The sequence below is a fragment of the Pelophylax lessonae genome (genome assembly GCF_965119305.1).
Source record: "Pelophylax lessonae genome assembly, chromosome: 11".
NCBI classification, from domain to species: Eukaryota; Metazoa; Chordata; class Amphibia; order Anura; family Ranidae; genus Pelophylax; species Pelophylax lessonae.
In genome coordinates, this window is record NC_138778.1 from 230,887,446 (window position 1) to 230,902,345 (window position 14,900).

Consider the following 14,900-nt stretch of genomic DNA (forward strand, 5'->3'; position numbering starts at 1 on the left):
GTCCAGAACCAGAAAAAAAGATAATTTTTCAGTAGAGCAGGGATGGTGGGACCCCTCTTTTACACTTATATGATCTTTTTTTGGGGTTCTGGACATGCTACAGAGCTGAAACTTCACAGGTACACCTTTTAGACCCCCCAGACACAAAATCACACAAAAAAAGTTCTTAAAAATTGTCATTTTTGATAAAAAAGCCAATTATTGAAAAATTAAAAAAAAAAAAAAAGAGATTTTTTGATTTTTACTTTGGATTTAGTATCTGGGGGGTCTAAAAGGTGTGCATGTGAAGTTTCAGGTCTGTAGCATGTCCAGAACCAGAAAAAAAAAGATCGTTTGTATTAGAAAACTTTAAGCACAGGAATATGGCTTCTCTGCTGTAACACCTTGCCTGTTTAATAGCAGGCATTTTTTTGGGTTCTTTGCAGTCAGGAAAAACATCTGAACTTGTGTATAGTGGTACTGTGCACAAGTTCTGATGTTTTGCCTGCCTCCAAAACCCCCCAAAAAATGCCAGCAAAAACACACCTGGGCATTTTTTTTTTTGACGCTAGCGTTTTTTTTGGCATTTTTTGGGGTTCTTTTGAGGCAGGCAAAACATCTGAACATGTGTATAGGGTGTATATATAGGCATATATGTCTGAATATATACCCCGAGACATATATAGGTGTGATAGTAGCAGAAATATATTACTGTAAATGATTTCATTAGCGCAAGCATTTATTTCTGCTACTATCACACCTATATATGTCTCGGGGTATATATTCAGACATATATGTCTATATATCCCCCCTATACACATGTTCAGATGTTTTGCCTGCCTCAAAAGAACCCCAAAAAATGCCAAAAAAAAACGCTAGCGTCAAAAAAAAAAATGCCCAGGTGTGTTTTTGCTGGCATTTTTTGGGGAATTTTGGAGGCAGGCAAAACATCAGAACTTGTGCACAGTACTACTATACACAAGTTCAGATGTTTTTCCTGACTGCAAAGAACCCAAAAAAATGCCTTCTATTAAACCGGCAAGGTGTTACAGCAGAGAAGCCATATTCCTGTGCTTAAAGTTTTCTAATACAAACGATCTTTTTTTTCTGGTTCTGGACATGCTACAGAGCTGAAACTTCACATGCACACCTTTTAGACCCCCCAGATACTAAATCCAAAGTAAAAATCAAAAAATCTCTTTTTTTTTTTTTTTTTTAAATTTTTCAATAATTGGCTTTTTTATCAAAAATGACAATTTTTAAGAACTTTTTTTGTGTGATTTTGTGTCTGGGGGGTCTAAAAGGTGTACCTGTGAAGTTTCAGCTCTGTAGCATGTCCAGAACCAGAAAAAAAGATCATATAGGTGTTAAAGTTAAAGGAGGCTCCCGAACCACATCCCTGTTCTACTGAAAAATTATCTTTTTTTTTTTCATGGTTCTGGACATGCTACAGAGCTGAAACTTCACATGCACACCTTTTAGACCCCCCAGATACTAAATCCAAAGTAAAAATCAAAAAAATCTCTTTTTTTTTTTTTTTTAATTTTTCAATAATTGGCTTTTTTATCAAAAATGACAATTTTTAAGAACTTTTTTTTGTGTGATTAATAGTCCCTGGGGCATGACCCAGAACCCTAGGCACTTTTTAGGGGCATTTATTGGGTTTTAGGGCTTAAAAATGGTGTTTTTTGATTACAGAAGTTCGGGTCCCATTGATTTCAATGGGGTTCTGAAATCCGAACCGAACTTTCGTGAAGTTCGGGTGTTCTGGTCGAACCGAACTTTTCAAAAGTTCGATCATCCCTAGTGAAGAACATCTCCCATATCAGGTGAAGGAATATATTATATTAAAACTAATATTACCATCAAATTGACAATAAAATGCAGCAAGATTGAATCTATACAGTAAGTGTTTTTTTTTTTTTTTTTCATTTTGAATGATCAGATTACGGTGTTTTTGCCCAAGAGCAAAATGAGCAGGAGGACCAGGATCATTTCTCCTCAGAACCAGAGGATTCAACTCTCCTGATGTCAGATTCCGGTACACCCACTATCAGTGGAATGGCTCTATGGAGACAACAGGTGTTGGCCATGGCGAGGATCCGATACTTGAAGCTTATCCATGACTTGAAAAGCTTTCAATCCATGTAGGTGATGTCCTCTGTTTTGGCTGTATTTGGTGTGACTGAACAGGGGTATGGTATAAAGAGTTAGGCTATGTGTAGAATTCTATATAATTTATTCTCTGTGTATGCCCCATAAGTCTAGTCCTAGCTTGATCGTAACAATGCAAATGTTCTAGGCCAGTTCCATCCAAAATTGGCAACACAGTGTATGTAGGAGAAACCAGGTTCCTCCACAGGGCTCTGTGCAGGACACTCGAGTTCCTCCACACCAAACTGGTCAAACCATGTCTTTATGGAGCTGGCTTTGCAAACAGAAACCCAGATCCCTATTGGTGTTCCAATTCATCCCAAAGGTGTTCAGTAGGGTTGAGGTCAGGGCTCTGTGCAGGACACTCCAGTTTCTCCACACCAAACTAGTCCAACCATGTTTTATGGGAGCTGGTTTGGTACACAGGGGACCTGGATTGCAATTCAAAGGTGTTCAGTTGGGTTGAGGTCAGGGCTCTGTGTAGGTCTTCTAGGTTCTCCACAAACTGGTCAGACCATGTCTTTACGGAGCTGGCTTTGCAAACAGAAGACCTGGCTTACAATCAGTGTTCCAATTTATCACAAAGGTGTTCAGTATAGTTGAGGTCAGGGCTCCAGGCAGGAGAAGTTCTTCCACATAATACTGGTCAAGCCATGTCATTATGGAACTGGCTCCACTCTTTTGTGAAAGCTTCCCACAATTTGTGCCCATTTGTAAGGTCAGATACTGATGTTGGTCCCATCAGGCCCTGCGTTGGGCACCAGAAAAAAGGCCTGGCTTACACCCGACATTAAATTCACCCTAAAATAGTTCAGTATGGTTGAGGTCAGGGCTCTGGGCAGGAGAAGTTCTTCCACATAATACTGGTCAAACCATGTCATTATGGAACTGGCTCCACTCTTTTGTGAAGGCTTTCCATAATTTGTGCCCATTTGTGAGGTCAGATACTGATGTTGGTCCCATCAGGCCCTGTGTTGGGAACCAGAAAAAAAAGGCCTGGCTTACACCTGACATTAAATTCACCCTAAAATAGTTCAGTATGGTTGAGGTCAGGGCTCTGGGCAGGAGAAGTTCTTCCACATAAGACTGGCCAAACCATGTCATTATGGAACTGGCTCCACTCTTTTCTGAAGGCTTCCCATAATTTGTGCCCATTTGTGAGGTCAGATACTCATGTTGGTCCCATCAAGCCCCGTGTTGGCCACCAGAGAAAAAAGGCCTGGCATTCAATTCACCCTAAGGGTGGTCGGGGCTCTGTGCAGGACACTTGCGTTCCTCCACACCAAACTGGTCAAACCACGTCTTTATGGATCTGGCTTTGCAAACAGAAAACCCAGATCATTATTGGTGTTCCAATTCATCCCAAAGGTGTTCAGTAGGGTTGAGGTCAGGGCTCTGTGCAGGACACTCCAGTTTCTCCACACCAAACTAGTCCAACCATGTTTTATGGGAGCTGGTTTGGTACACAGGGGACCTGGATTGCAATTCAAAGGTGTTCAGTTGGGTTGAGGTCAGGGCTCTGTGTAAGTCTTCTAGGTTCTCCACAAACTGGTCAGACCATGTCTTTACGGAGCTGGCTTTGCAAACAGAAGACCTGGCTTACAATCAGTGTTCCAATTCATCACAAAGATGTTCAGTATAGTTGAGGTCAGGGCCCCAGGCAGGAGAAGTTCTTCCACATAATACTGGTCAAACCATGTCATTATGGAACTGGCTCCACTCTATTGTGAAGGCTTCCCATAATTTGTGCCCATTTGTAAGGTCAGATACTCATGTTGGTCCCATCAAGCCCCGTGTTGGGCACCAGAAGAAAAAGGCCTGGCTTACACCCGACATTAAATTCACCCTAAAATTGTTCAGTATGGTTGAGGTCAGGGCTCTGGGCAGGAGAAGTTTTTCCACATAATACTGGTCAAGCCATGTCATTATGGAACTGGCTCCACTCTTTTCTGAAGGCTTCCCATAATTTGTGCCCATTTGTGAGGTCAGATACTGATGTTGGTCCCATCAGGCCCTGTGTTGGGAACCAGAAAAAAAGGCCTGGCTTACACCTGACATTAAATTCACCCTAAAATAGTTCAGTATGGTTGAGGTCAGGGCTCTGGGCAGGAGAAGTTCTTCCACATAATACTGGCCAAACCATGTCATTATGGAACTGGCTCCACTCTCTTGTGAAGGCTTCCCATAATTTGTGCCCATTTGTGAGGTCAGATACTCATGTTGGTCCCATCAAGCCCCGTGTTGGGCACCAGAAAAAAAGGCCTGGCTTACACCTGGCATTCAATTCACCCTAAGGGTGTTCAGTAAGGTTGAGGTCGGGGGGCTCTGTGCAGGACACTTGCGTTCCTCCACACCAAACTAGTCAAACAATGCAGAGTGCAAAATCTGTTGTAGCTCTGTATAGAAACCAATCAGCTTCCAGGTTTTATTTTCAAAGCTTAATTGAACAAGCTGAAGTTAAAATCTGATTGGCTACCATGCACAACTGCACCAGATTTTGCACCCTCCAGTTTTAGTAAATGAACCCCCATGTCTTTATGGAGCTGGCTTTGTACCCAAGGGAACAGTCATAGTGGAACAGAAAAGGGTTTTCACCAAACTGTTACCACAAGGTTGGAAGTACAATTGTCTATAATGTCTTTGTATGATGTAGTATTACCAGGACCCTTCACTGGAGACATTCGAGCTTCATCGTTTGTAGGTTGAATGGGGAAAGGGGTTCAAAAACTTGAGTCTTCAAGTAGCAGATTACTACCAACCATACAAGAATAACAAAGATTTCTTTGAAATGCAATGTGGGAATGAAAATAAGAGATGTTGTGTAGTTGTCTTTAATCTGATATGCATGTAACACGCCATATTGAATTTCAGACTTCTTCTGCTGGTATTGTTCATCCTTCCCCTGGTTACCGCCACCATAGTGATTACCAGGTTCTACAAAAAAACCTGGGAGCTGACTCCACACCTTTACTTCCAAAGACCCGGAGATCGGGCCCACAGATATTACTCCAATCTTCTGCTCGTCAACACAACCGGTACAAAACCAAACGGGGGCGTCATTTTCTGTTTTCAGCACTCTAAGCCTAAATATTTAATTTGGCAAATAAAAAACATTCTCAGTCTTTAACTCCCTTAGCGGTAACCCCGAGCGTGACACGGGGTGGTTTTTTCATGCTAGGATCGGTATCCCCGAGTCACGCTCGGGGTAGATGTGCAGAGCCTGCAGCAGGGTTCCTTACCTTCTCCTGGCGATCCTGCGATGATCTCCCATTGCTGTGATCGCCGCCGAGATCCCCGCCCCGCCGTCCGTCGCTCTGCTGACTTCCTGGTTCCGTTCCCTGCAGCAGCAATGGTGCATGGGAGCGGAACTGGGAGGGAAATTCAAATGTTGCACCAACACAAACACATAAAAAGGAGGTGATACAGTGTAATCTGAGAGGATTACACTGTATCACCTTAGTATCAGAAAAATATCAAATATTATAAATTGTAAATGATAAATTATATTATTAATATATATTATATATATTACATATATTATATATATATATTATATATATATTATAATATTTATATTTTATAATATATTTATTATTAATATAATATTTATATTCTATAATATATATATATATATATATATATATATATAAAATATATATTATAAATTATAAATATCAAAAAATTGTACCGCTTTTAGTACATAATTCCTGACATAATCATACCTCCAGGGAGGTTAAGCAGAACTGAAGCAGCATTTCCAAAAGCATTTGCTATAATGTACAAGTAAGTTGCAGATTATAGAGAGTTAGACTGGCCTCCTACAGCCATGTGTGGCCCATACTCTACTATGTCGCTCCATAGGCCACTGCCGCCAACTTCTTCTGGTTTGGCTTCTTCATTTATCCACCATTAACAGGCCACTGATAATGCATCTTCAACATCGGTGCTGTAGTTACATGTTCCCATCCCCCAGCTCTGTTCTCTTATCCTATAGATGCCGGGAATTTACACTGTTTACAATGTTATACGCAGTGTACTCAAAGAAAAATTGGTAATAAAAAAAGTTAATATTTTTTTGGCCATTTTTATACAAACTCTGTATAAAAAAATCTCTATTTTTTGGGGTCTTTTTATAAAAAAAAAAATTGTCAAACGTCATGATCATCAGCTCCATTTATTGGCCATAATGGGATAGTCTCAGTGTCATGAACTGGCTCCACTCAATCCGTCTAATATGTTAATATCCTATAAATGTCAGCTCCATCTAGTGGCTTTATTGTGGTATTTTCTTAAAATACCTTAACCAGGAAAAAAAAAGATGCAATATAGCCACTAGAGGGAGCTAACGGTAAAATGAAATAAACCTATTACTCACTTATTTATGACAGCATTTGCACAGCAATTTTTTTTTTTTTTAACCACTTCTGACACTTTTTGTTTACAAGTTAAAATCAGTATTTTTTGCTAGAAAATTACTTAGAACCCCCAAACATTAAATATATTTTTTTAGCAAAGACTCTGGAAAATAAAATGCAATATTGTTTGTCACGCTGTATTTGCGCAGCGGTCTTTCAAACGCTATTTTTTCACTGCATTTAAAAAAAAAAACTAAGCAGTAAAGTTAGTCCATTTTTTTGTATATTGTGAAAGATGATGTCACGCCGAGTAAATAGATACCTAACATGTTATGGTTTAAAATTGCGCACACCCACGGAATGGCGACAAACTAACGTCAATAAAAATCTCCATAGGCGACGATTTAAAAAATTTTAACGGTTACCAGTTTAGAATTACAGAGTAGCTCTTTTTTATAACTATTGCTCTCGCTCTGGTGATCGCAGGGATACCTCACATGTGTGGTTTGAACATTGATTTCATTTGTGGGCGCAACTTCCGTATACATATTTTCTTTCGTGCGCAAGCGCACAGCGACGGAGGTGGTTAAAAAATGTTTTTTCCTATTTATTTTTTTAATTTTAGCACAGGATTTTTTTAAAAAAAATTAAAAATCTGATTACTTTTATTACTGTCACAAGCAATGTAAACATCCCTTGTGACAGTAATATGCAGTGGCAGGTACTCTTTATGGAGGGATCGGGGGGAATGTGACAGTAATAGGCAGTGACAAGTACTCTTTATGGAGGGATCGGGAGGAATGTGACAGTAATAGGCAGTGACAGGTACTCTTTATGGAGGGATCGGGGGGAATGTGACAGTAATAGCAGTGACAGGTACTCTTTATGGAGGGATCGGGGGGAATGTGACAGTAATAGCAGTGACAGGTACTCTTTATGGAGGGATCGGGGGGAATGTGACAGTAATAGCAGTGACAGGTACTCTTTATGGAGGGATCGGGGGAATGTGACAGTAATAGGCAGTGACAGGTACTCTTTATGGAGGGATCGGGGGGAATGTGACAGTAATAGCAGTGACAGGTACTCTTTATGGAGGGATCGGGGGGAATGTGACAGTAATAGCAGTGACAGGTACTCTTTATGGAGGGATCGGGAGGAATGTGACAGTAATAGCAGTGACAGGTACTCTTTATGGAGGGATCGGGGGGAATGTGACAGTAATAGCAGTGACAGGTACTCTTTATGGAGGGATTGGGGAGGAATGTGACAGTAATAGCAGTGACAGGTACTCTTTATGGAGGGAATGGGGGGGAATGTGACAGTAATAGGCAGTGACAGGTACTCTTTATGGAGGGATCGGGGGGAATGTGACAGTAATAGGAGTGACAGGTACTCTTTATGGAGGGATCGGGGGGAATGTGACAGTAAAAAGCAGTGACAGGTACTCTTTATGTAGGGATTGGGGGTCTAAAAGACCCCAAACCCCTCCTCTGCACTTCAATGTATTCAAAATGCCGAAAACTGCATTTTTGAATAGTCACTTTTTAAATTTGGCGTCTTTAGCAGCTGAGTAACCCAGAAGTGACGTCATGGATGCCGCCGCCGGGTTACGTCATCAGAGACCCGATCAAAGCCACACCTAGCTTTGATCGGGACTCCAGCCAGCCGGCGGTTTCCCCCGGCTGGTTGCTCGGGTCTCTCGGTGGGACGGGAGAACCGGGCAGAGCCGCGGAAAGCGATGGGAGGGGGGCGTCCCCTCCCGCTCACTGGGGTAACGATCGAGTGGCTTCCGAGCCGCATCGGTCATTACCGCCTGAAAGCTGACCACCGGCTCTAAAAAATGGTACCGGGATAATGCCTCTAGCTGCAGGCATTACCCCGGTACAGCCACTTATTGCAGCCGATGTAGGTCTACATCGATTTGCGGTAAGTGGTAAATGGACCCATTTAGGTAGTGTGCCAATAGTGGATATCATTACATTACATTTAGATAAGTCCCTGAGGAAGGAGTCTCAGAACTCCGAAACGCGTTGGATTTTGTTTATGCAACCTCTGCATGGTCATAACAGTACCATTATGCGATTCTGCTATGGGTAACATTGTACCCAACTTTTATTGATTTATAATTTTGATTTTGCATACTGTATAACATGATTGTTGCCTAATGAATAAAATTATAACTTTTTAACAGAATCCTATGTTCACTCTTTAAACCTTTAAAGTCACATTTCTCTTTATGAGGGAACCCCAACTTTTCTAAATTAACTTCGGGATGTGGCCGTATATGGCAAAATAGATCTCCCCACCCTATTTTTTAATAGTTAATATTAAGTATTTTTGAACAAATTAGTTAAAAATCACTTGATATCCGTTATTGGAGCACAAGCCAATTTTCAAGCCAACGTTCCTACAGAAGCCAAAGATTCTCATTGGTCTGTTCATTAGTTCACATTATGATCACTAATTAGTTGCAATGAGTTACTATGAATAAATTACCATTAGTTAACATTTCCTTCATTGATACAAGCAGATGAAAGAAGTCTCTGCATGTGTCTTGTACAGTACTGCTGGGATCTATAGGCTTAAAAAATCTGCAACAATGTTACCAAAGAGTAAAGCAAATTTCCATCTATGGGATTCATCCCTACAATCGCCTCAGAATGTTTTTACTATTAACCCATACTTGTCACTAAGGTTCCTTATACCATAACTTTTCATAAAGTTGACTTCCAGTATGTTTCCACATAGGTCTCCCCATTGAGGATCTGGTTCATGGTGTCATGGCTCAAGATATCGCCGTGGATGTTGTGGATGGTCCGTATGATGAAAACACTACGGCCTACAACGGTGCCATAGAGATCACACGAGGAAACAACATGGTAATTAAACTTTCTTACAATGTAACATTTCTCTTCTGCTAAGGATACTAAAAATAACTCAACAGGACTGGTCTCCTACCTTACTCCTGATGTATACACCACTGTGCCGACAATACTGATAACATCATCACTAATCTACTGTATGATGCAGAGAAGCTTACACTCTATTCTATAGACATGCCAGATTTACACCATATACAGTGCCTTGCGAAAGTATTCGGCCCCCTTTAACTTTGCGACCTTTTGCCACATTTCAGGCTTCAAACACAAAGATATAAAACTGTAATTTTTTGTGAAGAATCAACAACAAGTGGGACACAATCATGAAATGGAACAAAATTTATTGGATATTTCAAACTTTGTTAACAAATAAAAAACTGAAAGATTGGGCGTGCAAAATTATTCAGCCCCTTTACTTTCAGTGCAGCAAACTCTCTCCAGAAGTTCAGTGAGGATCTCTGAATGATGCAATGTTGACCTAAATGACTAATGATGATAAATAGAATCCACCTGTGTGTAATCAAGTCTCCGTATAAATGCACCTGCACTGTGATAGTCTCAGAGGTCCGTTTAAAGCGCAGAGAGCATCATGAAGAACAAGGAACACACCAGGCAGGTCCAAGATACTGTTGGAGAAGTTTAAAGCCGGATTTGGATACAAAAAGATTTCCCAAGCTTTAAACATCTCAAGGAGCACTGTGCAAGCCATAATATTGAAATGGAAGGAGTATCAGACCACTGGAAATCTACGAAGATCTGGCCGTCCCTCTAAACTTTCAGCTAATACAAGGAGAAGACTGATCAGAGATGCAGCCAAGAGGCCCATGATCACTCTGGATGAACTGCAGAGCTCTACAGCTGAGGTGGGAGACTCTGTCCATAGGACAACAATCAGTCGTATACTGCACAAATCTGCCCTTTATGGAAGAGTGGCAAGAAGAAAGCCATTTCTTAAAGATATCCATAAAAAGTGTTGTTTAAAGTTTGCCACAAGCCACCTGGGAGACACCAAACATGTGGAAGAAGGAGCTCTGGTCAGATGAAACCAAAATCAAACTTTTTGGTAACAATGCAAAACGTTATGTTTGGCGTAAAAGCAACACAGCTCATCACCCTGAACACACCATCCCCACTGTGAAACATGGTGGTGACAGCATCATGGTTTGGGCCTGCTTTTCTTCAGCAGGGACAGGGAAGATGGTTAAAATTGATGGGAAGATGGATGGAGCCAAATACAGGACCATTCTGGAAGAAAACCTGATGGAGTCTGCAAAAGACCTGAGACTGGGACGGAGGTTTGTCTTCCAACAAGACAATGATCCAAAACATAAAGCAAAATCTACAATGGAATGGTTCACAAATAAACATATCCAGGTGTTAGAATGGCCAAGTCAAATTCCAGACCTGAATCCAATCGAGAATCTGTGGAAAGAACTGAAAACTGCTGTTCACAAACGCTCTCCATCCAACCTCACTGAGCTCGAGCTGTTTTGCAAGGAGGAATGGGCAGAAATTTCTGTCTCTCCGTGTGCAAAACTGATAGAGACATACCCCAAGCGACTTACAGCTGTAATCGCAGCAAAAGGTGGCTCTACAAAGTATTAACTTAAGGGGGCTGAATAATTTTGCATGCCCAATTTTTCAGTTTTTTATTTGTTAAAAAAGTTTGAAATATCCAATAAATTTCGTTCCACTTCATGATTGTGTCCCACTTGTTGTTGATTCTTCACAAAAAAATTACAGTTTTATATCTTTATGTTTGACGCCTGAAATGTGGCAAAAGGTCGCAAAGTTCAAGGAGGCCGAATACTTTCGCAAGGCACTTTATTTACACTCACTGACCACTTTATAAGGGAAAACCTTGCTAGTAGTGGGTTGGACCCCCTTTTGCCTTCATTCTTGGTGGCATAGATACAACAAGGTGTTGGGAACGTTCCTCAGAGATTTTGCTCCATAGTGACATGATGGCATCACGCAGTTGCTGCAGATTTGTCGGCTGCACATCCATGATGCCGATCTCCCGTTCCACCACATCCCAAAGATGCTCTATTGGATGAGATGTGGTGAGTGTGGAGGCCATTGGAGGACAGTGACCTCATTGTCATGTTGAAGAAACCAGTGGTGAGATGATTGGAGCTTTGTGACATGGTGCATTATCCTGCTGGAAGGAGCCATCAGAAGATGGGGACACTGTAGTCATAAAGGGAAGGACATGGTCAGCAACAATACTCAGGTAGGCCATGGGGTTTATACAATGCTCAGTTGGTACAAAGGGGCCCAAAGTGTGCCAAGAAAATATCCCATGACAACATCAATTAGAATTGGTGCCAACAGCTTTGTGTGTATCTTGTCACATGGATATAAAAAAACAACCGTCCAAAGCAGATGGGGAATATCCTTGGGTGGGAAAGAATGTTGTATGCATGAAAATATCCCCCCACACCATTACACCACCAGCCTGAACCATTACCCCCCCCCCCTCCCTCCCCACACCATTAAACCACCAGTCTGAACCATCACCCCCCCTCCTCCCCCACACCATTACACCACCAGCCTGAACCATTTCCCCCCTCCCTCCCTCCCCCACACCATTACACCACCAGCCTGAACCATTACCCCCCCCTCCCTCCCTCCCCACACCATTAAACCACCAGCCTGAACCATTACCCCCCCTCCCTCCCCCACACCATTACACCACCAGCCTGAACCATTGACCCCCCTCCCTCCCTCCCCCACACCATTACACCACCAGCCTGAACCATTACCCCCCCTCCCTCCCCTCACCATTAAACCACCAGCCTGAACCATTACCCCCCCTCCCTCCCCCACACCATTACACCACCAGCCTGAACCATTACCCCCCCCTCCCTCCCGCACACCATTACACCACCAGCCTGAACCATTTCCCCCCTCCCTCCCCCACACCATTACACCACCAGCCTGAACCATTTCCCCCCCTCCCTCCCCCACACCATTACACCACCAGCCTGAACCATTACCCCCCCTCCTCCCCCACACCATTACACCACCAGCCTTAACCATTCCCCCCCCCTCCCTCCCTTCAAAGTCACTTAAATTCCCTTTCTTCCCTATTCTGATGCTTGGTTTGAACTTCAGCAAGTCGTCTTCCCCACGTCTAGATGCCTAAATGCATTGAGTTGCTGCCATGTGATTGTCTGATAGGAATTTGTGTTACCAAGCATTTGAACAGGTGTACCCAATAAAGTGGCCGGTGAGTGTATATATTCATGTGAATGAAAATCTTTGATAAATGTATAGGGTAAACACACACAGCTAATATCTGTATATTTCTGACCCTGAAGAAGAGGGATTCCATGCCCTGAAACATGTTGGGTATATCCATAAGGGGTAGCTATGTGGTTGATTTTAATCTCTAAGTTTAACCACCTACCGGCATCACCTCACTAGAGCTACAGGAGAGCTACAAGAGAGCTACAGGAGATTGTTGGATTTTTGTAGCTTAGGTGTAGCTATTGATCAACAGGCAGTGGCAGCTGGCTCGTTAGGGGCGCAGGGGCGCCACCCCCCATCCATGCGTCCGGCCCCCTAATCTGCATGCAGGGGCGCCGGACGCATGGTGTTCAATGGGGATTTTTTTTTTCATCACCTGATTAGAGCCAGAGGCTCTAATAGGGCGATGGAAAGGGTGGTCCCGGGGCGCAGAGCAGTGCGTCCCGAGCCTACCCATTGTGTGACAATAGCGAATGAAAATTGGGGGCATGTATACTGGTCACTACATTGGGGGCACGCACGCTGGTCACTGCATAGGGGACATGTATGCTGGTCACTGCATTGGGGGCATGTATGCTGGTCACTACATTGGGGTTATGTATGCTGGTGACTGTATTGAAGGGGGCACGCACACTGGTCACTGCATTGGGGACATGTACGATGGTCACTGCATTGGGGGCATGTACGCTGGTCACTGCATTGGGGGCATGGTATGCTGGTCACTGCATTGAAGGGGGCATGCATGCTGGTCTCTGCATTGGGGGCATGTACGCTGGTCACTGCATTGAAGGGGGCATGTACGCTGGTCACTGCATTGAAGGGGGCATGTACTCTGGTCACTGAATTGAAGGGGGCATGTACACTGGTCACTGCATTGAAAGGGGGCACGCTGGTCACTGTGCATTGAAAGGGGGTACGCTGGTCACTGTGCATTACTAGGGGGCACGCTGGTCACTGTGCATTGAAAGGGGGGCACGCTGGTCTCTCTGCATTGAAAGGGGGCACACTATACCTTAATTACTGAAGGCCCCTTTCACACTTTTGCGACCTCAAAGTCACGCAATTTTTTACAGCGTTTTTTGCCGCAAAACAATGCCTATTACATTTTTTTGTTTGCGCCCCCCCAAAAATTTTGAGCACCAGCCGCCACTGTCAACAGATGGGACCAATAAATCCCTATAACAGCCTTTCTCAATTTTTGTTTCTGTTTTATTAATATTTATTTGGTTTTAAGAAGTTAACATGCAACAGTTCTGCCCACACAGAGGCTAGCTTTGACATTTGTAACAAGGTTTGGCTTGCGTAATGGCAAAGGAAGGCAAAAACGAGGCAGTGTAAGAAACCCGACAACTGACACAACAACAGTAAATAGGCATAGCCAATAAGCCATAAAGGCCAGAGGGTCCTGGAGTGGTTCCCCTCAACAGTGGGGCGTCTACTGGGCCCACCAATACCCATACAGTGGTGCAATATACAGCCTCTACAGAGCCCAAAGGGGATGAGAACAGAGCATAAACATGAGGGAAGACAACGCTGTAGGGGAAGGTATCGTGCACCTGAAAAACGGGTAAGCAGAGTAAAGACAAGGAGAAAAGGGGGGAAGAGGACCAGAAGGCCAAAGGCCAAAAAAAGGGGTCTCGTTCCCACCGATCAACATAGGTAAAAGGGGTGGAAGATTCACCCCACCCCTATACCTACTTATATCGAATTTCCCCCTTCCCCTTGGCCATTATTATGGTGTCCCCCCCCCCCTTCCCCTGTGGCCTTTAATATTGAGATGGCCTCCCTTTGTGGCTATAACACCCTCCACTCTTCTGGGAAGGCTTTCCGTGAGTTTTTGGAGGGTTTCTGTGGGAATTAGTGCCCATTTGTGAGGTCTCCAAGACAGGAAGTGAGGGAAAATCTCCCCATTAGGACACAGACAGCAAAAGGTAACTTAATGGGGATTTCAACGCTTCTGTATTCTGTCCAAAACTATGAAAATGCTCTCTATGACTACACTTTAAATCTGATCTCATTGGATGAAAATGCTTGAAATGATGAAATAAGGTAATTTGGATTTGCCTTGACCAATGCATTTCATAGACTTGAATTGACTTGAATCACTGTTCTTCTTTTATTTTTTGTAGGGTTACAGGTACAGAATAATTGGAAACCCTCGGGCACACAATAGCCTACCGGTATTGGTCAATGTTATCAGTAATGCCTTGATGAGGGTCTATAACTCCACGGAGAGGATCAGGGTGTGGAATGACCCCATTTTGCCTGTGAGTATCCATCT

At 43.1% G+C, this 14,900-nt stretch overlaps 1 protein-coding gene across 1 annotated transcript in view; it reads left to right on the top strand.

Annotated features, from left to right (window-relative positions):
- LOC309567503 (ABC-type organic anion transporter ABCA8-like) overlaps window positions 1–14,900 on the top strand; it is a 182,005-nt gene that overhangs the window by 91,833 nt on the left and 75,272 nt on the right. The window contains exons 19-22 of the mRNA XM_082272888.1: window positions 1,925–2,126; window positions 5,005–5,168; window positions 9,237–9,367; window positions 14,749–14,886. Coding sequence (XP_082129014.1) covers window positions 1,925–2,126; window positions 5,005–5,168; window positions 9,237–9,367; window positions 14,749–14,886 — 635 coding nt within the window. The remainder of the gene's footprint in view (window positions 1–1,924; window positions 2,127–5,004; window positions 5,169–9,236; window positions 9,368–14,748; window positions 14,887–14,900) is intronic.